Below are 26,986 nucleotides of genomic sequence, written 5' to 3'. Positions count from 1 at the left end.
CGGGAGCCGAGCCTCCTGTTCATTAGCAGTTGAGAAAAATTCCTTTCTAGTTTGATCAATCCTTGTTTTCCTCGGCGGATCTGAGGCGTCCGCCCAGCGCGGGGACCGGGAGCGGGGTCTCCCGGCGGCGGGGGCGCTCGGCGCCGGGCCTCGGGGGAGTGCAGAAGTAGCGACGAGGGGGTCGGGCCGGGCACCTCCGGGGCTTCTCCCCTCCCTCCTTCCCTCCCTCGCCGCTGGTTGCTTTTTTTTTTTTTTCCACTTCTCTCCCTCCCCCTTCCGTTTCTATTTGTGAAGGGAGGAGGAAGGCAGAGGCGGGCTGGTGTCTCTGGCCGGGGACTGGAATTTCATCTGAATGACTGCCCCGGCGCGCACGCAGCGCCCCGGAGTCGGCCCGCCAGCGCCCCGCAGCCCGCACCCAGCCGGCCAGCCCACGGACGCCCTCGCCGCGACCCAGGGCCCGCCGGCTCGCCTCGCCCGCTGCCGCCGCGTCCGGATCTAGCAAGCCCCCAGCGCGGCGGCCCGCACTCGCCTCCTCGGACCCTTCGGATTTCGGCCCCCCCACCCCCCGCTCCCACCGGCCCGCGGACGAGGGAAGGTGCGGTGCCGACGAGCTGGGAAGGAGCCACCGTCGCAGCCGCGCTTGCGGGAAGAACTGTGCGGGGCTGCCCGGGCTCCGTCCGCCGCGGGGCGCGCCCCAATGTCAGCCACGGGGCCGAGCGTAGGCCGCGGGCCGCCGCTGCCCTAGCAGAGCCCACGGGGAGGCGGCCTCTTATATGGAATTTGGACCTCGGCGCGCCTCTCCAGGGCTCTCGCCCCGGCCGCGGCCCTGGCGCAGTCCGCCGCCTCCCGCTAGGCGCTCGGCTGGAGGAGGAGACGCAGCCGGCTGCGCGCGCGGTGTGAGGACCGAGGCTCCCTCCTCTGGGGGGCGGGCACACGGAAGCCGCTGGTGACTGAGCGACTGTCGGGGCCGGCTGGGGTTCGGCGCTCCCCGCTCGGTGGGCCTGCGGCTAGCTCTACGGACCGGACGCCCGGGATTGGGGAGTTGGGGAGGCCTGCCCGGGTCCTCTTGGACGCAGCCGCCATGGCGGAGAATTGGAAGAACTGCTTCGAGGAGGAGCTCATCTGCCCCATCTGCCTGCACGTCTTCGTGGAACCGGTGCAGCTGCCATGCAAACACAACTTCTGCCGGGGCTGCATCGGCGAGGCGTGGGCCAAGGACAGCGGCCTAGTGCGCTGCCCGGAGTGCAACCAGGCCTACAACCAGAAGCCGGGCCTGGAGAAGAACCTAAAGCTCACCAACATCGTGGAGAAGTTCAACGCCCTGCACGTGGAGAAGCCCCCGGCGGCGCTGCACTGCGTGTTCTGCCGCCGCGGCCCCCCGCTGCCCGCGCAGAAGGTCTGCCTGCGCTGCGAGGCGCCCTGCTGCCAGTCCCACGTGCAGACGCACCTGCAGCAGCCCTCCACCGCCCGCGGGCACCTCCTGGTGGAGGCGGACGACGTGCGGGCCTGGAGCTGCCCGCAGCACAACGCCTACCGCCTCTACCACTGCGAGGCCGAGCAGGTGGCCGTGTGCCAGTACTGCTGCTACTACAGCGGCGCGCATCAGGGACACTCAGTGTGCGACGTGGAGATCCGGAGGAATGAGATACGGGCAAGTACCCCTACAGGGCACACGCTCCCACCCGCCTGCGACCCCCCCCCACACAGGCTCTTACGACATCGGTGCAGAGCCTCGCGCACCCCCGCCCCCCAACGTCCTTTTCCTAACTCTTTGAAAGTTTGGGGGGCAGCGTCCTGGGAGGTGAGGGCCCGATCCCTCCTTGGCTCATGGCCACACCTGTGCTCTTCCGGGCTCTCTAGTCTATCCTTCCTGGAACTGGAGTAGGGGGCTGGCTGAGGTGGAGTTTGGGTGTTGCTTTTCTGTAGGGGCGGCTCCCTGTCCAGGCCCTCCTGGAAAGCAGCCAGGCAGTGACCCCGCTCCTGCCTCTCCAGCTGCTGTTTATGTAATGCGTGTCCTGGTGCCGCTGCCTGTGGCTGACATGACCCATGATGCTGGCATACCAATGAGGAAGTAAACAAAAGCAGCCATGTTCGTTTTAAGGCTCTCCTGGGAACAAACTGGGGAGGCAGGGGCGTCCCGAGGTAGAGCCGAGCCCCAGCGGCCCGTGGGGCGAGACTGGCACAGGCAGCAGCGGTCACCGCACCGAGTCCTCAGCCCTGCCCATTATTCCTAGCAGCTGGCTCTGGGAGTGTGAGACTCTGCTCTCAGTGCTTGCGTGTGCTGTCTGCGCCTGCATGAACAAACCTTAAAGTATGTGTCTTCCTCACCCTGAGCCCTTTTGGCCCAGCCCAGCCCAGCCCTCCCACATTTGGGGAGGGGAAGTGGAAGACGGAAAAAGAATCTTGTGGGTTTAAGGTTGAGCCGCCTTGAAATCTGGTTTCAGGCAGCTGGCTCCCCTGGGCTGCAGGCTGGGTGATTACGGAACCGCATCCCCTCCCGTTGTATACACCCTGCAGCAGCAGCCAATGTCAAAACTGCCTTCCCCCTCAGGCCTCTAGGCTGGGTCTGGGAGCTGGACTGAGGCAATACTTCCGTCCCTTTCCGTGGAGGGGGGCTCCTCCTAGGTCCCTCCCCGGTCCCCTGGCTCTCAAGGTTGAGTCATACCAGAAGGAAAGGGTTGGCCTAAGTGTCTGGGCCATCTCCGAAGCCCAGCTTGGGGCCTGGGTGTGATAGCGTGAGGGAAAGGCAGCGCTCTGGCAGGACTAGAAGGGAGTGTAAGTGGGTGGGGGGCCCTGGGGGCCAGCAGAGGCCAGTGGGGAGCGTAGGTATGAGGAAGCTCACTGCTCTTTGGGGGCTGTTTCCTGCTTGTGCTTGTATGTGTGTGTGTTGGGGGGGCAGTCAGCAATGAGTCACTGTTTAGCAGTTATAAACGCATACACAGAGAGCCAACAAAAGGCAGGAGGGCCACCCCAGGCTGAGAGCAAGGATAACAAATAAAATTTGCTGTATAATTAGTTTCTAGTTGCATGGGCTAGCTCTGGGTTTTTGTGCCAGGATGGGCCTCTGGTTTCTTAAAGGAAGTGTGGGGGATGGAGAGAGGGGGGCCACTCCCTCCCCATCCTACCCCATCCCCCAACTAGGGTTGGAGAAGACTGAGGGGGAGGTCTAGGGGAAGCGGATGGACCCTGCTCTCCTCCACCCCTGACTCTCAGGGTAGACACAGCCCACACTTTCCCCAGCATTGGGAAGCTGCTGCTATTAATAAAGATGGCAGGGCTGGGGGAGGAGGCTGGGAAAAGTGCAGAGGCATAAGAAAGGAGGACTGTCCACTTCTCTGTCCTGGGATTTGCAGCAGAGAGCTAGAGGAGGGGACGGCGGCTGGGCTGCGGAGGGACGAGTGCCTGCAGCCCCCGTGCTGCTGTCAGCTAGGTGTTAGGGATTCTTTTTTGGACAGTGTAGAGAAAAATCCCATTATAGCTGTCTTGGCCATGGGCAAGGGAATTCTAGTGCACCTGTCTCCCATGTGTATGGATATGGGGATTTGGGAGGGGGTGAGAGGCACTGCCTGTAGGGCCACGGACCACTAATGACCAGACTCCTGGACTAGATGGAAGCAGCCACTGAACTTTGTCAGCAGCTGTGTGTGTGTGTGTGCACACGAGTGCGTGCTTGTGCTGGTGCCTAGTGTGGGCAGGCTTAGAAGTCGTGAGAACTTGCATCAGTGCCAGATGTGCAGTTCTGTGTGCTCAGCATCTGTTCCTTGAGGCAGTCGGAGTCTCCTCCTCTCCAAGCTCTGTCACCTCAGATCCAAAATTCAGATTGGAAACCCATCTGAAGTCCAGTGTCACTCAGGTGTGAATTTGACTTAAGAATGTGAACATATAGGGCCTTGCCCGCTGGGGTAGGACTTCGGTGTTGGGAACCTGAGCAGAAGAGCCCTTTGCCTCTCTCTAAGGCTACACAGGAGCTGGGGTGAGGGGGCAGGCTTTTCCTGCCCTTCTCCCTTGCTGCAAGGCATCTGTCTGTTAAAGGGCCTTTGCCATCCAGGGTGCAAGAGTAACCCTGACACCTGGTGCATACCTTGCAATCCAGGCTCGACTTCTACCCTCCCAGGGAAACTAGAAATAAGAAATGCCGATGAACTCCCCCCTGGTGGCCTGACCTCACGGTGCACAAGCACGCACAGGTGGACATGGGCCAGTGTCCCAGAGCAAGGCTTTAGCAGCACGGGGGTCTGGATGGGGATCCCCAACTCTGGCTTGTTGTTCTGGTCAGATGGTTGCCACACTCTGCCTAGGGAAGCAGAGTGTCAGTCAGCCTTGTTGCCCTGGGGGGCTGGGAGGTCCGTTGAAATGGGGGCCTACCTACACCTCAACTGTGTGTTCATGCACCTGTAGGGGTTAAAGGCCCACACTGAATGGACACACAGGTGGATGCTCACCCAGCAGCCCTGGAGGGTCAAGCTACCAGTTCAGGTTCAGGGGATTATCTGAACAGGACTGGTTGGATCTGGGAGAAATCTTGTCATGACTCCCCACTTCTGTGTGGAAAGAAGACCCAAGGAAAGGCCTAGCGATGGCTGTGGGGGGGGGGGCTGCACACCTGGTACCCTCACAAGTTAGCTGCTTTGTTTGTGCGGAGTTGTGCTGCTGTGTCATTCGTAGGACTCCAGATCAAGGCTGGGTGCTGCCTCTTCTGGGATTCTGAGTTGCAGTGAAGGGTTCTCTGAAGTAGGGCAGTCACTGCTGAGTCAGTTGGCAGCTGCAGCTTCTTAGGGAGAAGGTGCCCTGGTCATATTTCCTGGGCCTTGGAGGGGAACCCCGGGGGGCTGCCTCCTTATGTCTGTTTCTGGACAGGTTCCTCTCCCTCCTCAGAAGAGACTCCTGAGATCTTTGGTAGGTGGGAAGCTGTGTGAGAGTGTGTGTGGCATGACAGTCCTGCCACTGCTTCTGCCTTGTCCCTTCAAGTCTTTGTGAAGGGGAACCTGGCTTGTCCTCTCTGGGTCCCCACAAGGTCCTCGGGCAGAGGCCCAGCCCCCACCTCCACCCCAGCATCCTGCTGACACAGCGGGGCGCCTGTCATGCATGCTCTATTGATTCCTCTGCTTCCTGCAGCCCTTGGGTGGCTGGGTATCCATGTCTGACTCTAGGTGTATGTGTCTGTCTAGGTTGTGTGTCTCACATTTAGCTAATGTTTCTCAGTGGGTATTTCTGAGAAGGGACAGTGTGTGTGCCTGACTCGATGACATTTCTGTCTTGTGTGTGGCTCTGGGTCAGGACTTGAGTGGCGTGGGGAGGGTGGGTGTCTGCATGGCATGCCAGGCTCACTGTACACCAGTGGTCGATAATCCTGCTTGGCAGGGGTTGGCCTGGCTGTGCCAGCGTGCAGCCGCCTGCTAGCTGATGGTTGTCTGGTGATCGTCATCCGCAGGAGGCTTGTGACTTTATCACCTGGTTGGAGGTGTTGGAGAAGGGAGGCAAAGGTGGAAATCACCTTAGGGTGAGCTTGTTGCCTATGGCCAGTATGGGAAGTAGGAGCCTGCTGGGCCCAGGAAGCCTGCCTGGGTCCCCTGCCCTGGACTGAGCCGGCAGGCCTGGCTGGCCTCAGCCCTGGCTCTGGGAAAGCCTTCCTCCCCGGCTGGCCTGGCATTCAAACCCAGACAAAGGGGGCCTTTCTCTCTCGCCTCTTTGTTCTGCTGCCCCAGAGCTGCTCTCTGCATGGCAAAAGCTAATTCTCCACTGCAGCTGGGAAGCCCTCTCTGGGCTCCAGGATGCTGGCTCCTGCCCTGGAGCCCTTCTCTGTAGGCTCCTTCACATGCAAGCCCGAGGCAGGGGCCAGCGGAAAGGGGGCTTTCGGGCAGGCAGAAGGGGAGAGTGCTACAAGCCCCAGGGAGAGAGGAGGCTACTGTGTTCCCAGGACTTCGACTTAGGTGGGGGAGGGGAGAAAGCCGGGCAGCTGGGAGGAGGTTGGGATGGGGCAGCTCTGAGCAGTACTGCGACCAGCGTGAGTCCTGTGGCAGAACCTGGGAAGGCAGAGGTGCCCCCTATCCTGCTCCCCTATCCTGTTCCACTCAGCCCTGAGTCAAAACCCAGGACTTGCTTCTGCCTCTGCCCCAGCCCCCAGGGCCCACTTTTCTCCTGACCTTGTTGCTTTTCAAGGTTGACTTGAGAGTTTTATTATTATTATTTATTAACTTTTATACAGCCCAGAGTCCTTGCGCCTCACCCATCTGCCCAGTCTAGTCTGGCATCAGCAATGCCAGCTGGGCCCAGCTGGTCAGGCTCCAGAAGGTTTGCAGGCTCTCCCAGGGCAGGGATTGGGGGCTCAGGATCCTCTTGCATAGGTTAGAAAAGGTGTTGCAGGCAGAGGCCCAGAATCTGGGGATCGCGTACCCTTGGCCCTGAAGGAACAGGCTTGGAGAGCCCTCTGACTCTATCAGTGCTTTTGCCCTCCCAAGCTCAGAGCAGACCACAGAAGGCCCAGGCCCTGTGAGCAGGACCTAGGGACCCAGACTGCCTGTGGGAGGGCTGTTTGTAGGTGCTCTCCCCCTCCCTGACTCAGCCTCTGATTTAAGATGCTTTGCTTTGAACCTTGCCCCACCTCAGCTGGGGGGGTTTCCCCAGGTGGAAAATGTGCTTCCCTCGAGAGGCCTGAGGGGTTGTTAGGGAGGGAGGCTGCTGAGGAATGGGTCATGCCCTATTCCAGCATACTCCCCCCTCAACCTGAATTGGAATTGGGGTGGTGTCCTGAGGAGCTGGGAGTGCTCCCTTCCCAGGATTTAAGCTGCAACACTTTGCCCTTGCCTCAGGCAGTGTCTGTGGGGGGTTTAAGATCACCTGTTGATGGGGGAGAACAGGACCTACAAGGGTGAGCAACCAGGCCCTCTCCCACCCCAGCCCAGCTTTGTTCCTTTCCCCCTTCCCTCTTCTGCGCTCTTCCCACCCCTATAGCAGGTGCAGGAGGTAGGAGAGAGGAAACTACCCATCTGTTGCCACAGGCAACCACCACCTTGGCTAGACCTGGGCTGGGCTTCTCCCACCACTGAGGGTTTTGAGGTAGAAAACAGGGCCTGGGACCTGATGCTAAGGACCAACGCATGGTCTCAAGGATGAGATGCTACCAGGAGAAACTGAGGAAGGCCTGAAAGAAGGGCAAGAGGTGCCTCCCTTGCTCCACTCTGCGGGGCCACCCTCCCTGGCTTGTGAGGTAGGAAAGGAACAGCTCATTTCTCTCAGAGGTGAGCTGGGCTGGGAACCTGGCACTACCTCTTTCCTACGCCTCATCTGGGGCTCAGTGCCTGAACTAACACTGGTAGGTTTTTATCCTAGAGAAGCAGCTTGTCTGGGGGGCCATGGTGCAAGACATGTAGAGTGAGTACAGGCCTGGGCTCTCTGGCTCAGGCCCTGGGATGGTAGGAGTGGCCTAGGAGGTCTCGTCCTCACTAGTGTTAACAGGCTTGCCTTTGGCGGCCAGTGGTTACAGGGAGATGAGAGGGCCTCGTGTTTCTGGAGCGTCCTGGCTACCTTACCCAGTGGCAGGCCTCTCAGTTGCACATAAGTGGACATGCAGTGTTGCACAGGCAGGTGCATGGGGCTAGGGCAGGCTGTGGGGTATGTGTGCACTCGCGCACCTAAATGTATGTGGCCAAGACTAGCCTACCTCCGTTCCTGCCCCCATTCAAGGGATGTTTATTGTCAGTTTCCCAGGGCGAGGCTGGCAGATCTTTGTGTTCTTGCAGGGAGGGAAGGGCCTGCCCAAAGGGCAAGGTGCTGCTGGGGGCAGGGCCAGGTCTCCCCATCATTCAAGTAAAAGTTGGAGTAGGGGTGTGCCCTGCAGGCTTGCCTGGCTTAAACATGCCCACACCCAGTTTTGCTCCCTGGGGCCTGGCTTTTAATTTCTATGGTAGTCTGGCTGAAGTCTTCCTGGCCTTGGTTTCTCTGTAGGTACAACAAGTTGGGGAGGTAAACAAGTGATTGTAGCTTGCCTTTGAGAAGCCAACAGGTTTAACTGAGTGGAGGTCATGGGTCAATCTTGAGGGGCACTGTTAGGTGCCCACAGAGAGGAATAGACTCTCTCCTTGCTGAGTGGACATTGACCATACTGTGATTACACATAGCTGCTTTGCCAGTCCTACTTTGATTGAAGATCGTGTGCACTTCCTCCTTGAATAAGTTGTGCATCTCTTCAGGGTGCAGGCCTTTGAGGTCTATACCGATCAGACCATGGCTTGTGAGACAGTTGTCTGGAACTCCATGATATCCGTAGTGTTTGGAAGCAGCTACATTCAGGTATTGAGTTCTTAACAGGAGACTGTTTAATTAACTCAAATTTGCCTAACCGCTTGTGACGGAAGGCTGCCGTATATAGAGGGAGGACAGGATGTGACTGTGTTACTGCCGTGTGGCTAGGACAGGGAGGGACCTGTGCAAATCCAGAGCAGGTACTGGGGAAGTTTCCTGGAGCAGAGGGAACATCAGCTGGGCGTTGGAGGATACACAGGGAGGGAGAACAGCCACACAGGGAAAGGAGCTGGGTGCACAGAGAGCCGGGGACAGGATGTTAGTCCACCTGGCTGCAGGGTTGGGATATCCAGGGTATCCACAACAATGGGGAGCCATTGGGCTCCTGAGCAGGGGAGAGGCCCTATTTGGCACCTGTTTGGTTTCAGGTGAGATAGAAGGACAGGAGATATGGTAGGACTAGGAGGAGAAGGCTATGAGGGAGGGAGATTTAGAACCAAGGAGAGCAACTTGCTGTGACCAGGGTTTCCTTTTTTTTTTTTAAGATTTATTCATTTTTGATTGGAAAGTCAGATATACATAGAGGAGGAGAGACAGAGAGGAAGATCTTCCGTCTGATGAATCAATCCCCAAGTGACCGCAACGGCCGAGGCTGTGCCGATCCAAAGCCAGGGCTCTAGATCCTCCTCCGGGTCTCCCACACGGGTACAGATTCCCAAAGCTCTGGGATGTCCTCGACTATTTTCCCAAGCCACAGACAGGGAGCTGGATGGGAAGTGGAGCTGCCAGGATTAGAACCAGCGCCCATATGGGACCCCAGCACGTTCAGGGCAAGGACTTTAGCTCCTAGGCCACTGCGCCGGGCCCTAGGGTTTCCTTTTTGAGAGAGCCAACAAGGACCAGCTTTTGGCCTCTAGGACAAGAGGAGGCAGCCAGTGAGGTGCCCCTAGTGAAAGGCAAGAAGAAAAGATTTTGGGCTTGGCCAGAGGACCTATGTGACCTCAGGAAGTGTTCTCTCCCCTAAGGTGGTACTCCCCAGATAAATGCGGCCTGGCTTGGATAAAACACTTTGCTACTAGCTCACTTGGGGTTGAATCCCAGCTCTGTGACTAACTAGTTGTTGACTTTGAACTAATTCCTTAACCTCTCTCTCTGGGCCTTGGTTGTTTGGTAAGGGGAGGATCCTAATAGTACTTACCTTACGATGTTACTGGGTGTTACTGGGATTATCTGAGTCAGACAGGAAAGGCACCTCCCAGAGATGCTGGCCTTTAGGTGTGGGACCACATGGAATTTCTAGCTCCTGGGCATTTGGAGAACCAATGAATGGACGATTGCTCTGTGATTCTATCTCTTCTTTCTTTCTTTCTTTTCTTTCTTTGTTTTTTTTTTTATTCTAAAGATTTATTTATTTTTATTTGTAAAGACAGATTTACAGAGAGAAAGATCTTCCATCTGCTGATTCACCCACCAAATGGTTACAATGGCCAGAGCTTAGCTTATCTGAGCCGTGAGCTAGGAGCTTCCTCTGAGTCTCCCACAGGAGGGTAGGATCCCAAGGCCTTGGGGCATCCTCCACCACTTTCCCAGGACATGAACTAGTACCCATTTGGGATCCTGATGCTTTCAGGAGGAGGATTAGCCAGTTGAGCCATCGTGCCAGGCCCTGTTTCTGTCTCTGAAATCAAAAAGCACAGAAGCTGGCCTGCCCTGCCCTCAGAAAGCTCAGGGTGTAAGTCTGTGCAGAAACTTGTTTCTGGCTTCTCTTTTTGCGAAGAGTTTGGTTGGAGGACGGGCTAAGAAACCACTGGGTGGCAGAGATGTTGGGCCAACTGGGTGACAGGATTGATGGGAAGAGTCTGTTGTCCATAGCCCCTTCTGATACCCCCATCCTACTGTCCTTGCAGAAGATGCTGATGAAGCAGCAAGACCGGCTGGAAGAGCGAGAGCAGGACATTGAAGATCAGCTGTACAAGCTTGAATCAGACAAACGCTTGGTGGAGGTAGCTAAGCCCTAGCATGTGGTATGGGTGGGGCCGCGTGGGGACAGAGCCTTTGGTAAGTTCATTGCTCAGGGGCTAGGTGGCTCTGCCAGAACCCTCCATCAGCTATTGAGTGAACTGTCAGGTATTGGGCGCACACTGGTGCCTCGGGTGGCTGAAATTGGCAAGACAGATCTTGCCCCAGAGAGTCTGAGGCAGCTGAGGGATGTGGCTGGGTGTCCCATACTCCATGTGAGTGGCAGCCAGTGGTCCCAGTGCCCACCTGTGCCTTGTACCTACAGGAGAAGGTGAGCCAACTGAAAGAGGAAGTGCGTATGCAGTATGAGAAGCTGCACCAGCTGCTGGACGAAGACCTGCGGCAGACAGTGGAGGTCCTGGACAAGGCCCAGGCCAAGTTCTGCAGTGAGAACGCGGCGCAGGCGCTGCACCTTGGAGAGCGCATGCAAGAGGCCAAGAAGCTGTTGGGTTCCCTGCAGCTGCTCTTCGATAAGACAGAGGATGTCAGCTTCATGAAGGTGGGCTGGTGGCATCCAGGGGCCATCCCAGGCTGGCCTCTAATCTCCTATACTGCTCCCTCCATCAGTTTTCTTCACCCGCAGGCACACATGCCCTCAGCTTTGGAGCAGTCTCACACATGTTCAAATCTTCCCACCTGCTGTTACTAGCTTTATGATTCTGGGCAAATCAGAGATGTCCACCTGTACCTCATTCTCTCTCTGGATGGGGTTTTTAATTCAGATCTGCTATCCTTTATCACAAGTCCAGATTCTAGAAATCACAGAATACAACAGAAAAAAAAATGGTAATTCTTTAATAGCAAAACTTGATCAGAATTGATACTGAACTGTTTATCATCTTTATTTGGTGTGAAAACACAAATATTATGCTGTAGAAATATTGATATATTGGATTATGGGAGATAGGTAATATGTGACATAGGTACCATAATTCCCTTAAGTTTTTTAAAGATTCTTTTTATTGGAAAGGCAGACTTACAAAGAGAAAAAGAGAGAAAGAAATCTTCAATCCCCTGGTTCATTCCCCAAATGACCACAATGGAGAGAGCTGAGCTAATCTGAAAACAGGAGCCAGAAACTTTTTCTGGGTCTCCTACACAGGTGCAGGGTCCCAAGGCTTTGGCCATCCTTCATTGCTTTTCTAGGCCATAAACAGGGAGTTGGATTGGATATGGAGCAGCTGGGACAGGAATGCACCCATATGGGATACTGGTGCTTGTAGATAGAGGATTAGCCAGTTGAACCATTGTATCACAAAGGGGCAGCAATTTTTCCTCTTTAAAATCCAAAAAATTCTTGGCAGGTGTTGTGGTACAGCACGTTAAACCACTACTTGAGATGTCCACATCCTATAATAGAGTGCTGTTTGTATTCTACCTGTACCTCTTATCCAGCCACCCACATGGAAGACCTGACTGAATTTCCCCACTTTCACCTTCGGCCTGGCCAAGCCCTGGTTGTTGTAGGCATTTGGGGAATGAACCAGCAGATGGAAGATCTCTCTCTTTCTGTTGCTCTACCTTACAAATAAAGGAAAATTAATTAATTATGTAATTAAAAATCGAAAAAATTCCAAATTGCATTAACACGCCTGTCCCCAGATCTTCAGGTCCAACATCACTAGCTAGTGGAAACCTCCTCAGGTAGTTGTGTGATGAAACAACGACTGCGTAGCAAGCACCTACAATGCCAAGGAGAGTACCCAGGCACTGTTTCCCACACCAGTGATCTGCTTCCGTTTCGAGGCCCAGCTGTGCCTGGAGGAGGGGCTGAGGGGCAGGTGTGGCTTTCCCTTTCCCCACACTGCTGCTTGTACTAACTGACCTTTGTCTCCCTCCTACCCCCAGAACACCAAGTCTGTGAAAATCCTAATGGACAGGTGAGCGACTGCCCTTAGAGCTCCTCTGGGTGGACCGGGGGGCGGGGCAGTCCCACAGTGGGGGGAGGGGGCGGGCTCAGCAGTGATGCCTCCTCACAGCAGATGCCCCATCCACTGCCCCCAGGACCCAGACCTGCACGGGCAGCAGCCTTTCCCCCCCTAAGATCGGCCACCTGAACTCCAAGCTGTTCCTGAACGAGGTGGCTAAGAAGGAGAAGCAGCTGCGGAAGATGCTAGAAGGTGAGGGTGGGCTCCTTATCAGAGGGAGAGAACCAATGGGGCAGAGATACATTCCAGAGTCTTCCCTCAAGAAGCAGTGTGGCCTACTTAGACCTTGTCATGTCTTGGCTCTTGTCATCGATTTGTGATTCCCTGAGCAAGGGACATTAGCGCCCGTAGCCTCAGTTTGTCTAGTCATATAATGGAAGTAACGATCTGTCCATCTGAATGGAGGGGTATCTTCAACTGAGAGGTAGCATGTTTGGCCATGCAGAGGGAAAAGGTCCCCAGGGGAAAGGAGACCTGCTGGTTGCCTGGGGTGGGGAGCTTTAGCAACTCTGGCCCCAAACTCTCTACAGGACCCTTCAGCACGCCGGTGCCCTTCCTGCAGAGTGTTCCCCTGTACCCGTGCGGTGTGAACAGCTCTGGGGCGGAGAAGCGCAAGCATTCGACGGCTTTCCCTGAAGCCAGTTTCCTGGAAACATCGCCAGGCCCTGTGGGCAGCCAGTATGGGGCAGCAGGCACAGCCAGCGGCGAAGGCCAATCTGGGCAGCCCCTGGGCCCCTGCAGCTCCACACAACACCTGGTGGCCCTGCCAGGCGGTGCCCAGCCAGTGCACTCAAGCCCTGTGTTCCCCCCATCACAGTACCCAAATGGCTCTGCTGCCCAGCAGCCCATGCTCCCCCAGTATGGCGGCCGCAAGATTCTCGTCTGTTCTGTGGACAACTGTTACTGTTCTTCCGTGGCCAACCATGGCGGCCACCAGCCCTACCCCCGCTCCGGCCATTTCCCCTGGACAGTGCCCTCGCAGGAGTATTCGCACCCACTCCCACCTGCACCCTCCGTGCCCCAGTCCCTTCCCGGTCTGGCGGTCAGAGACTGGCTTGACGCCTCCCAGCAGCCCGGCCACCAGGATTTCTACAGGGTGTATGGGCAGCCGTCTACCAAACACTACGTGACAAGCTAACGCCACGCAGGTGGTGGGTGCTGGGGAATGTGCCCCAGCCCCTGTGGCTCGGGAATTATGCATCCGGAGACCTGCCTGCTACCTTCCTCTCGTCCCCAGCCCCAGCATCCTGTCTTTTTCTTTTGGATTTTGTTTTGTTTGGGGCTTTGTTTTTGATTTTTTTTTTTTTTTTAAGTGAATCTCCTGGACTGGGAGGAGGCAGTGGGAACTGACCTGGGCCTGGGCCTTTGCTGGGGCCGTGGGCGGACCTGGAGGTGGGAAAGTGTCTGTTTCAAGGCGCTGGGATCTCCCTGTTTTTTTTTTTTTTTTCCCCTTCCTCTTCTCACGCCCCCACAGGAGAAGGAGCCTCAGCTTCCCCTCAAGTCTAGGAGGCCCACCCTCCTCTGTTTGCCCCAGGAGGAAGGCCAGGGCCCGCTGGCCCAGTTCTGTTCCAGTCCTGGGCAGTTCCTTCACTGATCCAGTAAGGAACGACCTGTAGATTGTGGGACTTTTTTTTTATTATTATTTTTTTAAACCAAGAGTGATTTTTTTTTCCTGCCTACTGCTCACCATCTTCCCAGACGGAGTTCCAAGGCAGTTCCCCAACAAGCAGCTCGAGCGCCTTCAGCCTCAGAGTGAAGTCATTGAAAGACAGGAACCCCCATATCCAGGAAAGGGGGGAAAAGAAACTTTGCCAGCGAAAATGACCACAGAAAAAGCAAATAATAATAATATTAATAATAATAAAGAGAAATAAAAGAAATAATAAAATAAAAAAACAATAGCACAGCCCTCGTTCAGGCCAGTGGAGGAGGAGGAGGAGCTGCCTAAACTGGGTCCTTGCCTGGATTTTGACACAGCAGCTTCCTGTAGTGAGCACTTTGTATGAATCGTGGACTTCCTGTTCTCAAGGCACAGGTATTTATTCTGTAATCTGTCTAGAGCACACATCGAAATCCAACCTAATAAACATGATGGCGCAGTGCCTTGGCCTGCCTTGCCTCTTGCCCAGCGTGGGCAGGTCTGCAACCCATGGCCATTGGGAGTAGCAGGGCTCTGGGAGAACAGAAGGCCCTGGCCTGGCCTGGTGCTCTGCCCTCCTGGGTCTAGCTGCTAGCTGGCCCGTGGGCATGAGCTCCTCTGATGCGGCCTTTGAGCTTATTGGACAGACTTTTTCCAAGGGCCTTCCAGGTCCAGTCCCTGTGCTCCAGAAGCCTGGATATCTCTGGTATTCTGCTCGTGTGCTTTTAGCTAAGACAGCCAAAGGAGAAGTGCCTTGCTGATGAGTCTTACAAAGTGGGCCTCCTCCTGTGCACAAATATTTATCAAGTACATACTGCATGCCAGGCACTATGCGGGTTGTGGCCAGAGGGGCTAACCAGCTTTGACCTGTTGGAATTTCACCTAGCTGGGGCCTTGGGCCCCAAGTGGGGAGGACGTTTCTTTGCCTGACTTTTCTCTGATGTGTTGGGGAGATGGGGAAGTGGGTAACAATATGAACATGCCAATCTGCCTACATTAGCAGAATTTTTCCAAAGTCTCAGGCATGTGTTAGGAGCTATTCAGTTCTCATGCCTGAGATCCAGCCTGGATTCAGCAGACAGGCAGAGCTCAGGAAGCTTGAATTTTTAGTTCTTGATAATCTGACATGTGTTGGGGTTTGACAGGTGTAGACAAGAGGAGCTGGCCAGGGTCCTGCCTGTGGCTTGTCAGAAACCCTAGAGGGGCTAGGACACATTGAGGTTGTCAGTGGAGAGGCCCTAGTGTGCGCTTTGCATGGATGTGAAGTGAAGGTAGTCCAGGCCTTCTTGTTATCAGTAGGAGCAGGTAGCCCTTCTGGGTGTCTGGGCAGCATCAGAAAGCCTTGTGCAAAGGGGCTGTGGTCTGGATCTCACTGATGATTCCACACCTGGCAGGTGTCAAAGTCGCCCCAAACCAGAGTCTTGTCCTGCTGGGGACCTTGGTTTCACTGCTCCCCCTTTGCAGTTTGACAGGGAGTCCAAGCTAGGAGAATGACAGTGGCAGGGCAACTGGCAACCAGAACTGCCTGGTGTTCTTTCCCAGGTGGCCAAGTTTTGTTGTGTCTGGTGGGAGGGGTTTTTTCTGCAGGTGCATCTGCCAGACCAAGAAATGGAGTCGGGGCTCACCACTCAATCAGGCGCTCAGGTCCACAGCTATAGAGGAAGCAGCAGCTTTGGCTGTTGGACAGCCAAGCAAGAGCTAACCCCTTCCAGCTGTCCTGGCTTTGTAGGAGCAGCTGTCACCTCCCAAAGGGTCACAGGCTAGGGAGGCCCAGAAACATGCCCCCAGGACATAAGCCCTAAAAGGGGCCGCACCCACAGGTGTAGGCCTGCTCCCCACACTGCATTTCCCTCCTAAGCAGTCAAGCCTCCTTGGTTCCCACCACACCTCATTCCACAGACAGAGGCAGCAACTCCTGCAGCCCACATGTGCAGAGCAAGCAAGGAGGCCACCGCCAGGGGGTTTCCTCTGCCAGTCGCCCCCGTGGCCCAAGCTCTTTCATGTCACTGCCCTCCTTAGTCCCACCCAAAGCTGAGCAGCTGGGCCCTGCGCCCACCCCTCCCCCATTTCTCCCAGCTGTCTTTAGGGTGCGGCCAGGCAGCTGGGGAACAGCTGCAAGGCGGGGGTAGGAGGGATGACTCAGGGCGCCCTCTGCGGCTGCAGGAAACAGCTTTGCCTTCCAGACCGGCAGTGTGCAGGTTGGAGGGGGAGAGGCCAAGGGCATGGTCCTCTCTTCCCTCTTCCAGCAGCTTCTGGCCAGGTGGGCTCCAGATCAAAGACTCCTTGCTTCAAAGGGCACCCTGGGAACTGAGAGGAGGGTGAGAGTCCATTGAACTGCTGGTTCCAGTGAGTCAGCACACTGTTCCCAAGTGGAGTCTGTGCTGTGCCCTCACTCTGGGGCTGTAACAGGCCCTGTTCACACCCACCCACTCACCTCCCACAGACATCTTCATCTTTTCCCATCTGGAAGTGGGGGATGAAGCTAGCCCGGGGAGGGGAGTGAGGGGATTCCCTGCCCCTCCTCTGTAAGTCCTGGGGTCTGCTGGGAGGCAGGTGGCCTGGATGTGACCTTCTTTCCAACTTGTCCTGCAGCTACACAGCCAGAGAGCAGATGACCCTGCTGCAAGGTGTGTGAAGGGAGGAAGTACAGGACTCTTGGCCATCCCTGGCAGGCTGCGCATCACACTAGCCCTTCTAGTAGGGTAAGAGTCTCCTTGAGGTTTCGACAGACTTCCTTGGTCCTGCCTTAGAGACTTCAGGGTCCCTGAGCCCTGTTTATTTGAGAAGCAGGCAGTGATAAACAGATCCAAGTGTGGGGGCAGAGGTGATTCAGGTGGTGGGCAGGGTCAAGGGAAGGATGGCCCCTTCTCTTAGTACCTCTTTTCCTGAGAGTACCCCCATTCCCCACTCAAGCAGGAGGGGTTAAGTCTCTTGCCTCCAGGGACAGAAAGCTTACAACCCCAAGACATCCTTTTCACAGTACTTGCTCATTGAAGAAACAAGTGACATGGCAGGGACAATGCCCTGGTCTCCTGTGTTCTCCCTGGTGTGTGGGGAGTCACACTCCCAGGGAGGGAAGCCTTCTGGAGCTCTGGAAGGCTTCCGCAATACCCGGCTTTCCCTGTGTTTGTAAGGTGGGCCTGTCCCTGACCCTGTTCCAGAGTCCTGCACAGGACACGAGCATGGAGGGAGATGTCTTAGAATGTTTCCTCCAAGGGAGACTGGCTTGCTTTAATTGCTGTGTGGTTAATTCCTCTCAACTGGCAAACTGGGATATTTATGACTTCTTGCACTAGATCTTCAGTAATTGGGTCTTTCTTGAGCAAGAACCCTTCTGCTCTGTGCCATAGGTTATCTTTTCACGATCTGCACTGAGGCCAAGGGGATAATACAAGGGTGGTGGTTCACAGCTTGTAGGATGAGGGTGGAAGTAGAGGTGCCGCAGGCAAAATCCAGAACTGCAGGTCCAAAGTGGGAAGTTCCCGGATTTGAGTGTGAAGGTGATGTGATCTAATCCACCTGGAACTAGTGGTGGTGGGTCAAGTTCGAGCGGCCAGTTGTGACTTGATCGTTGTCAGCAAGTGCTGCCCCTGAGCACCTGCTACAGGACACTGGGAAGAAAGGAGGACTCATCAATGGGAACAGGTAGTTTGTGGCCTAACAAGGGACTCCACTCACACCAAATGTCCCCTCCCCACCAGTTGCAACATCCCAGGATCCACCCACAGAACCATCTGTTATAGTCAGCCCTCCCAGAGCGAGCTACTCCCACACACCAGTGGCTTGGGGTTGCTGACCTCTTTGGCCTCAAATTCTCAGTTCCTCTGTATGGCCTCCCACCTCCTCTACAGGGGACAGTTGAGAAGGCACTGGACAATGATGCCAGGATGTATCAGGTCTGGTGTGGCTTTTCAGGCACTGGGAGCTCTCGCCAGATTCATGTACCTTTGACCCAATAAGCTTGCTCTTTATGGTAGTGGTGGTTCACCTATCAGACTACCAGGTACACAACTAACACATCCAACTAGGCTGTGAGTGCCTGGCAGACTGTTTCATCCATTCATTCAACAGGTACTTGTTGGGTTTCTCCTAGTAGTAGGCATTGCTCCAGTCAACAAATCAAATTCTCTGCCATCTTGAAGCAGATAATCTAGTGGGGAAGAGACAGGTGAGGAACAATGCTTCAGTCAGCAGGGATGATACTTAGTGCTGCAAAGGAAAATGAAGCCAAGTGGAGAGCTAGGGTTGTTGGCAGGAGTGAGAAGCCATAGATGTTTTATTTATTTTTTATTTGAAAGGCAGAAAGATGGAGATCTCCCATCAGCTGGCTCACTCTCTAAAAGCCCACACTAGCTGAGGCTAGACCAAGCCGAAGTTTAGAGATGGAAACAGTCTGGCCTGCTCATTTGAGCCCCAAAATGTGAGCCACCAGCACCTGCTGCTTCCCAGGCTGCATATGATTAGCAGGAAGCTGGAATCTGAAATAGAGATGGGACCCAGGGACTCCAACATGGGAGGCAGGCATTCCAAGCAGCATCTTCATGCTATGCCAAACCCTCACTCTCAGCATGGAACTCTTTATATAGGAAAGTGATTGCAAAAGGCTTTACTGAGCAGAAATATAAGGAACCCAAGAGGTAGAACCCACACTGTGGTGTAACAGGTTAAGATAACACCTGTAATTCCAGAAGCCTATCCATAAGGGCATGGGTTCAAGTCTTGATTGCTCCACTTCTGATCTGGCTTCCTGCTTATGTGCCTGGGAAAGGCAGCAGAAGGTGCTGCAAGTGCTTGGGCCCTATACCCATGTGAGAGACCCAGAAGAAGCTCCTGGCTCCTCACTTTAGACTAGCCAGCTCTGGCCATTTTGGCCATTTGTGGAATGAATTGACACTGGAGGGTTCTCTCCCTCTCCTTCTGCCTCTCTGTAACTGCTTTTCAAACAAATAAATCATTTTTTAAAAAGAACTTTTCTTGGGCCTAGCACAATGGCTCAGTGGCTAAATCTCCACCTTAAAAGCATTGGGATGCCATATGGGTACCTATTTATGTCTTGGATGTTCCACATCCCTTCCAGTTCCCCGCTTGTGGTCTGGGAAGGCAGTAGACAGCCCAAAGGCTTGGGACCCTGCACCCATGTGGGAGATCTGGAAGAAGCTCCTGGCTTCTGACTTCAGATCAGCTCAGTTCGGACCCTTGCTGCCAGTTGGGAAGTGAATCAACAGATGGAAGATCTTTCTGTATCTCCTTCTCTCTGTAAATCTGCCTTCCCAATAAATAATAAATACTTAAAAAAGAAAAGAATATGAAAGGGCAAATTTGGGGCTATTTGGAGCAAGAGTCTTCCAGGCAAAGGGCAGAAGTGCATGGTCTTGGCAGAAGATGCTCCTTTTGGGGGCAGCCAGGGGGCAGGGACAGTGGAGCCAGTGATGAGCACAGAGGGAGTGAGGGAGCAAAGCCAGGACGTAAGCCATCAAGAGTGCCTTGGCTGTGCTAAAGCGATGCTGCTGAATGAACGTGTGTGTTCATTCCTGAACGCCAAAGGCCAAGTGCACTCAGGGTTCCTCAAGCTGCACAGGGGAGCCCTGTAGGCTTGGGGGTACCAGACCCTCTTCCTGGGTCATGTGACTTGACTTGTGCCCTAACAGTTTTCAGAGAAACACAAGAGAGGCAGACACCCCAGGGAGGACATGACTTGAGGAGAACTCATTTGAGACATAGTGTCTGTAGAGAGTGCAGTTAGCCAGTCTATTAGAAAGCAGATTAAGAGGCCGACATGATGGCACAATGGGTTAAGTGAAAATCTGTGGCATCAATATCATAGATTCTGGTTCAAGTTCTGGCTGTTCCACTTTCTGTTCAGCTCCCTGCTAATGTGCCTAAGAAAGTAACAGAGGACAGTCCAAATCCCTGGGACTGCATCTCCCATGTGGGAAACGCATACCACAGGGTCTCAGAAGGCTGAGCAGGAGCAGTTAGCTGCATTGTCCTCATTTTTTCTTTAATTTTCAATTTTATGATACAATTATGTAGGGTCTGGGATCCCCCCCAAAAGTCGCACCTCCCCGACTGATTTCCCCCATATTGTTACAATAGAATCATTGTTCTCATTTTAAATGCTGTTTATTTCCATCTACTTGAAAAGCAGAATGAATGAAAGATTTCCATCTTCTGATTCACTCCCCAACTTCCCACAATATCCAGGAACAGCCTGGAACGCCACAGTGTCTCCCATATGTGTGGCGGAGGCCCAAGCACTTGAGCCATATTATACTGCCTCCAAGATTCATCAGCAGCAAGCTGGAGCCGAAGTGATGAAGTTGAAACTTGAACCAGGTACTTCCAGGGCAATATGGTATCCCGAGTGGCAACTTGGGCCCCTGTGTCAGAGCACTCCCAGGATCTCCCAGATCCAGCAGCTCTGACCAGGAAGAAAAGGAACCGCCACAGAGGAGGAAACCCAAGGGTCAGGTGTGGCAGTGGGGTGGGAGGGCCAAGTGAACCAAGAGATGGGGGTGCCAAGGGCAGATTGAATCCAGCCCAAGGGACAGGAAAGACTCAGGCTGAACCCCCAGGCCCTACCGTTCAGCCAAGGGGTGGGCGCCTATATCCGGGTTTCTCCTTCCCTGCCAGCCAGCCACAGAGTCAGCAGAAAATCTGGGCTCCAGGGAGGAGGCGGCACAGAGCCAGAAGCTGGTGAGGGAGCAGTGGCAGCGAGATGCCATTGAGCATCCGCAATCAAGATGCTTCAGAGGAAATCAAAGGCACCGATGGGGGTGACCATGTGCGCGTGCACCCCTTTCTCTCAAATAGACACACACCAACTTCTGTTTCTGAAATGGGTCAAGTTAAGACTGTGGGTGGAGGCTGGGGGGAGGGAGGGCTGGGAGAGGAGGGGGTCAGGGTTGGGGGGAACCCTGGGTGCAGGCCGAGTCCTTGGAGCCCACTCACCCTCCTGGCACGTGGGATGGCAGCAGCTGCAGGGTGGAGTGGGATGTGAGGATAAACAGACCCCTCCCCATACATATGGATAATGCACACAGCTGCCCTGCCTGCTTTGCGTTCATTAGGACCAACTGTTCCAGAAGCAAGCGGGTGGGCGGAGGGGGCGAGGCATCCATTCACAGACTGAGCTGGGGGGCTGCTTGCAGCTGTGGAACACCCCCAGTCTGCCTGGCTCAGCCTCAAACCCTGAAGGCCTCTTCCTCCCTCCTCCTCTCCCAACCCACTGCTGGGCCAGATCTGGTGGTCCCAGTGCAGAGAAGTGGCTCGGGGAGTGAGTCAGGGTGAATCCACGCTGCCATCCAATTCATGCATCTGCCATAGGAGAAGGATGGAGGAGCAGAGCACTGGCCTGGACTGGCTGGACCTCATGGGCTCCAGCCTAGAGAACTAGAGCCTTTTTTTTTCCTTCTCCTTTTAGTGTGGCCAACAGGCAAGAAAACAATTCAGGCCCTGCCCTTTGCTGGCTTCAGGCCAGCTGCAGGTAGACCTAGAAGTCCTAGGTCAAGCTAGCTCAGGTCCTCTGACAGAACCTCAGGGATCCAGGGTTGCTGTGTGGACAGTTCTGTCTGGTTTGATCTCTTGCAGCAAAGCAGGCTGGGAAGGCTTGAGTTCTAGTTCCCAAGGACAGGCAGTGCAGCTGGGACTGGATCTTGGGTTGTGGGCAGACCCAGGGAAGGTGGGGCTAGTGGAATGGGCAAGGCTCATGGCACATGTCACACCTTGGACCCTGGCGTGGGGCAGCCTACCCTGCAGGCCTCTCCAGTCCAGGGAGCATGAGTTCAGCTCATCCAGCCAAGAAAGATTGTGGGTAGAGAGGTCCCTATGTGCCCTGCCATCTCACTCCCTCCAGAGGTCTAAATGGGCTCTGGGGTAACTGCCTGGTTGGAGAGGAGGTAGGCTGTCCCTGTCAGCACTGAAGCTGCAAGTGGCCTCCCCAGGGTTCTGGAGGGGTGACCTCCAGAGCAGCCAATACTGGGGACCCTGGAGAAGGGTCATGTGAGCCCTGTGACAGGACAAGGGGAAGGGGGTGACAAAAAGGGCCTCCCTCACCTACCTCCCTGCTGCTTGGTGCCCTGTTCTCTGGTCTTGTCAGCCAGGGCAGCCTTTTGCAGAAAACTGGTGTTGAACTTCCCAGCAGTGGTCCAGAGGAATCCCAGTCAAGCCACTGTTCAAAAACTTATTTAAAGGTGGGGTGGGCATGATGACTTAATGGCTAAATCCTTACCTTGCAAGCTCTAGCATACCATATGGGCAATGGTTCATGTCCCAGCTGTTCCACCTCCCATTCAGCTCCCTGCCTGTGGCCTAGAAAAGCAACAGAGAATGGCCTAAAGCCTTGGGTGCCTACACCTGAGTGGGAGAGGCAGAAGAAGCTGCTGACTCCTGGCTTCAGAACTCTGGCCATTGCGACCATTTAGGGAGTGAACCAGTAGACAGAAGATCTTTCTTTCTGTCTCTCCTCTCTGTAAATCTGCGTTTCGATAAAAATACATTTTATCTTTTTAGAAACTATACTTATTTCCATGGTAGTTATTTGATGTGAAAGGCAACAAGACACAGAGAACAAGAGAGTGAGATCTTCTGTCTGAGGTTCACTCTCCAAATGCTGCAACAGCCAGCCCTGGGCCAGCCTGAAGCCAGGAAGGAGCTCAGAGATCAGTCTGAATCTCCCGTGTGAGTAGCAGGGACCAATGTGCTCGAGCCCTTACCTGCTGCCTCCCAGGATGCGTTAGCAGGAAGCTGGATTGGAAATCAAGAAGCCAGGACTTGAGCCAGACACTCCAACATGGCATGTGAGTGCCTCAGCACTTCATCAAAGGCCTCCCTGCAGCACACAGTGTTAAGCAAAAGGCTAAACAGTCATGAGCTTCAGCATCCCTGTCTGTGGTCTAAAGAACACAGCTAATATTATTGGAGGGAGAAGTACTAGAAGTCATGGCTTACTCAGCCACTCTTCAATCCTTGAACTTCAGGGGTGTGAGCGATGTAGCCCTGCCCCTCCAGGACTTCGCTTGCTCTGCAAGCAATTCTCTCAATCTTTCATGTATTTTAAAAATTATGCATTTATTTTTATTGGAAAGGCAGATTTGCAGAGAGAAGGAGAGACAGAAAGTAAAATATTTTGTCCACTGGTTCACTCCCCAAGTGGCCACAAAGGTTGGAGTTAAGCTGATATGAAGCCAGGAGCCGGGAGCTTCTTGTTCAGCCACATGGATGCAATGTCTCAGGGCTTTAGGCCATCCTCCGCTGCTTTCCCAGGCCATAAACAGAGAGCTAGAAGAAAAGTTGGGTAGCCGGGACACGAACCAATGCCCATGTGGTATATTGGAGATTGCAGGTTGAGGATTTCACCACTGAGCCATCCTGCCAGGCCCAGTCTTTCACATCTTTAGCAAAGGCTTTTCATCCCGGGGACAGAAAGAAAAGCACTTCTGTGTTCCCTGTGTGGTAGGATTCCTTAGTTCCCCTTTTCCAAGGTCTCCTTAGAAACCCAGAGGGACAGGTGCCCTGACAGGAGCCCTGGGCCCAGCAGTCAAACTGGCTTAAGTTCAAATCTTGCCTCTGCCTTGTTCTTTCTATGTGATCTGCTTTAGAGACAGATACACACATGTATCTTTTGAGTTATTCCCCAAAAGTCTGTAATAGCTCAGGTGGGGCCAGGCCCAAGTCAGGCCCCAGGAACTCAGTCTTAGTTTCCCAGGCATGTAGCAGGCACTCAAGGACCTGAGTCACCACCTGCTGCCTCGCCTGGAATGAAGCAGCAGCAAGCTGGAGCCCTGTACAAAGCCACCCTGATAATGGGTTATGGGTGTCCCAAACAGTTTATATATTTTTAAAATATTTGTTTATTTTTATTGAAAGGCGGATATACAGAGAGGAGGAGAGACAGAGAGGAAGATCTTCTGTCCAGTGGTTCACTCCCCAAGTGAGCACAATGACTGGAGCTGAGCCGATTCAAAGCCAGGAGCCTCTTCCGGGTTTCCCATGTGGGTGCAGGGTCCCAAGCCTTTGGGCTGCCCTCAACTGCTTTCCCAGGCCACAAGCAGGGAGCTGGATGGGAAGCAGGGCTGCTGGGGTTAGAACTGGTGCCCATATGGGATCCCGGGCGTGAAAGGTGAGGAGTTTAACCACTATTGCTATCGCGCCAGGTCCCCAATCAGCATTTTAACCTAACCACTAGGCCAGGTTGGTGATTCACATGCTGTGAGCCCCAGCCCTCGTGTGCCAATAACACCTGCAATCAATGTGCGCCCTTGCCAGGGTTAAATAAGAGTCACTTTGAAGTACTGGATACAAGTGGGTACATCCTTGGTGACTCTCCCCTGAAGTGACACCAGGTGGCCTTGGCTGTCTCACCTCCTGTCCATGGATGTGGCTGGTTTGGGACACACGCAGAACCCCCTTACAGCTGGGGCTGCACCTGAAGATTTGCTGCAGGAAGCGGGAACGCTCCATCCTGCTCTTGGCGGCTACAACTCCTGTGTGTTCTGCAGTGTTGGAGAAAGAAATTACAGAACAGATTGCAATTAAGGGGGACGAGGGGGGAGAGAGCCACAGAGGCCCTAAAATGCAGCTTGAGTGAGCACTAAACTGTTTTTGCCCCGAGCCAATCGGAGCCTCTGACAAGAGCCTGTCCCTACTTATAAATCTTACCGTAGGAGGTGGGGGGGGGGGGAGCCTGAGAATCCAGAGGGTGGGGGCTGCCGGCCCCTCTGCTAAGGTTGCTGGCTGCCTGTGTGTGTTTTACTGTTTTTTTATAAACAAGAATTCACACCACATTTTCTTTCCTTTTTTTTTTTAAGATTTTATTTATTAATTTTTATTGGGAAGTAAGAGTTACACAGAGGAGAGACAAAGATTTTTCATCTGCTGGTTCACCCCCAAGTGGCTGCAATGGCCAGAGCTAAGCTGATCCAAAGCCAGGAGCCAGGAGTTTTTCCAGGTCTCCCACACAGGTAGAGGGTCCCAAGGCTTTGGGCCATCCTCGACTGCTTTCCCAGGCCACAAGCAGAGAGCTAGAAGGAAAGTAGAGCAGCCAGGACTCAATCCAGCGCCTACATGGGATCCCGGTGCGTGCAAGGTAAGGACTTAAGGCTTTAGGCTACCACGCTAAGCCCCTGTGTGTTTCCTTTTTCTTGCTTTCTTTTTAGATTTATTTATTTTTTTTTTTATTTTTTTTTTAAAGATTTATTTTTATTATTTTTTCATTGGAAAGGCGGATATACAGAGAGAGGAGAGACAGAGAGGAAGATCTTCCGTCCGATGATTCACTCCCCAAGTGAGCGCAACGGGCCAATACTATGCCGATCCGAAGCCAGGAGCCTCTTCCGGGTCTCCCACGCGGGTGCAGGGTCCCAAAGCCTTGGGCCGTCCTCGGCTGCCTTCCCAGGCCACAGGCAGGGAGCTGGAAGGGAAGCGGGGCTGCCGGGATTAGAACCGGCGCCCATATGGGATCCCGGGCGTGCTAGGCGAGGACCTTTAACCACTTGCGCCACCGCGCCGGGCCCAGATTTATTTATTTTTATTGCAAAGTCAGATATACAGAGAGGAGGAGAGACAGAGGAAGATCTTCTGTCTGATGATTCACTTCCCAAGTGACCGCAACACTGGTGCTGCGCCGATCAGGAGCCAGGACCTCTTCTGGTGGGTGCAGGGTCCCAAGGCTTTAAAAGGCTGTCCTTGACTGCTTTCCCAGGCCACAAGCAGGGAGCTGGATGGGAAGTGGAGCCACTGGGATTAGTACTGGCGCCCTTATGGGATCCTGGCATATTCAAGGCGAGGACTTCAGCTGCTAGGCCACCGCGCTGGGCCACATGTGTGTTTTCTTGATGGTCACTGAGTCATGTGGGAAGGGATGAAGGAGCACAAGTCTTGGGGGGCCTGGCATTGGCTGGATTCCAGAATTTCTGCCAGTGATGATAATAGCTACCAGTGATTTAGCTTCTACCAGGCACCTGTGTCTGCACAGTCTTTTTCAAATGACATTAAGGGTGATGGAGAGACAAAGAGGAAGAAACAGAAGGAAAGAGATTTTCCATATCCGCTGGTTTACATCCAAAATGCCCACATCAGCTGGACCAGGTCAAAGCCAGGAGCCAGGAAATCAGTCCAGGTCTTTCACAATGGGTGGCAGGGAACCACGCTCTTGAATTTTCTGCTGTCTCCTTGGTACATAGGTAGGATGTTGGACTGGAAACAGGAGAGGCAACATTCCAACTAGTATGGAATATGGGTGTCCCAAGCAGGGTCTTGACCCACCTGGCCACAATGCATGCCCCTACCTACATAATTTTACAGATTCCTCCAGTAACTCCATGAGATAATCGTTAGCTCATTTTACAGGTAAGATCTGGAGGCACACAGTATGCTAGGTGCTGCCCTACCTCTCCTTACACTTTAATTCCATTTTACAGATGAAGAGGCTGGACTGAAAGTTAGGTGGCTTGTTCACCATCCCAGGGCTGGGTTAAGGTTGGGCAAAACTGAACCCAGGTCTCTCTGGCTCACAAGAATACCTCTCCCAGTGATGCTGCACTGTCCCTTAACAGAGCAAAGTTCAGTGAAACAACAAAGAGCTAGGATGGTCAGTTAAAATTTCACATTGGGCCTGGCATGACGGCTCAACTGACTAATCCTCTACCTCCAAGCATTAGGATCCCATATGGGTGCCGATTTGTGTCCTAGCTGCTCTGTTTTCCATACAGCTCCTTGCTTATGGCTTGGGAAGGCAGCAAAGGATGGCCCAAAGTTTGTAACCCTGTAACTGCATGGGAGATGCAGAAGTTCCTGACTCCTGGCTTTGGATCTGCTCAGCTCTGGCCATTGTGCTTGTTTGGGAAGTGAAGCAGTGAAGGGAAGATCTTCGTCTCTCCTCTCCACAAATCTGCCTTTTAAATAAATATAAACAATTTAAAATAAATTGAATTTCAGATAAAGTAGATTTTAAAAAAATTTATGTATTTGAAAGGTAGAGAGAATTTTTTTCAAGATTTTTTTAAATTGGAAAATCAGATTTACAGAGAAAAGGAGACAGAGAGTAAATCCTTCCATCTACTCTCCAAATGGGCACCACAGCCTGAACTGAGCTCATCTGAAGCCAGGAGTCGGGAGCTTCTTCCAGGTCTACCACGTGGGTACAGGGCCCGAAGGCTTT

General features: G+C 53.9%; 1 protein-coding gene across 2 annotated transcripts; it reads left to right on the top strand.

The window, feature by feature from the left end:
- On the top strand, nt 1–14,289 carry TRIM8 (tripartite motif containing 8). 2 transcript variants are annotated; one of them, XM_040992198.1, is made up of 6 exons: nt 4–1,651; nt 10,149–10,244; nt 10,526–10,759; nt 12,109–12,140; nt 12,265–12,380; nt 12,719–14,289. In XM_040992198.1, exons 1-6 carry the CDS (start codon nt 1,082–1,084, stop codon nt 13,324–13,326), a joined length of 1,656 nt encoding a protein of 551 aa, XP_040848132.1. In that variant the 5' UTR covers nt 4–1,081; the 3' UTR covers nt 13,327–14,289. The 2 variants fall into 2 exon arrangements, with proteins under 2 accessions (XP_040848133.1, XP_040848132.1); XM_040992199.1 differs by lacking the exon at nt 10,149–10,244 and having other exon boundaries at nt 1–1,651.
- The last annotated feature ends 12,697 nt before the right edge of the window (nt 14,290–26,986 follow it).

Source organism: Ochotona curzoniae, unplaced genomic scaffold (genome assembly GCF_017591425.1).
Source record: "Ochotona curzoniae isolate NIBS_2020 unplaced genomic scaffold, NIBS_Ocur_1.0 contig_66, whole genome shotgun sequence".
Classification (NCBI taxonomy): domain Eukaryota; kingdom Metazoa; phylum Chordata; class Mammalia; order Lagomorpha; family Ochotonidae; genus Ochotona; species Ochotona curzoniae.
This window is presented reverse-complemented; position numbering and strand designations above follow the sequence as displayed.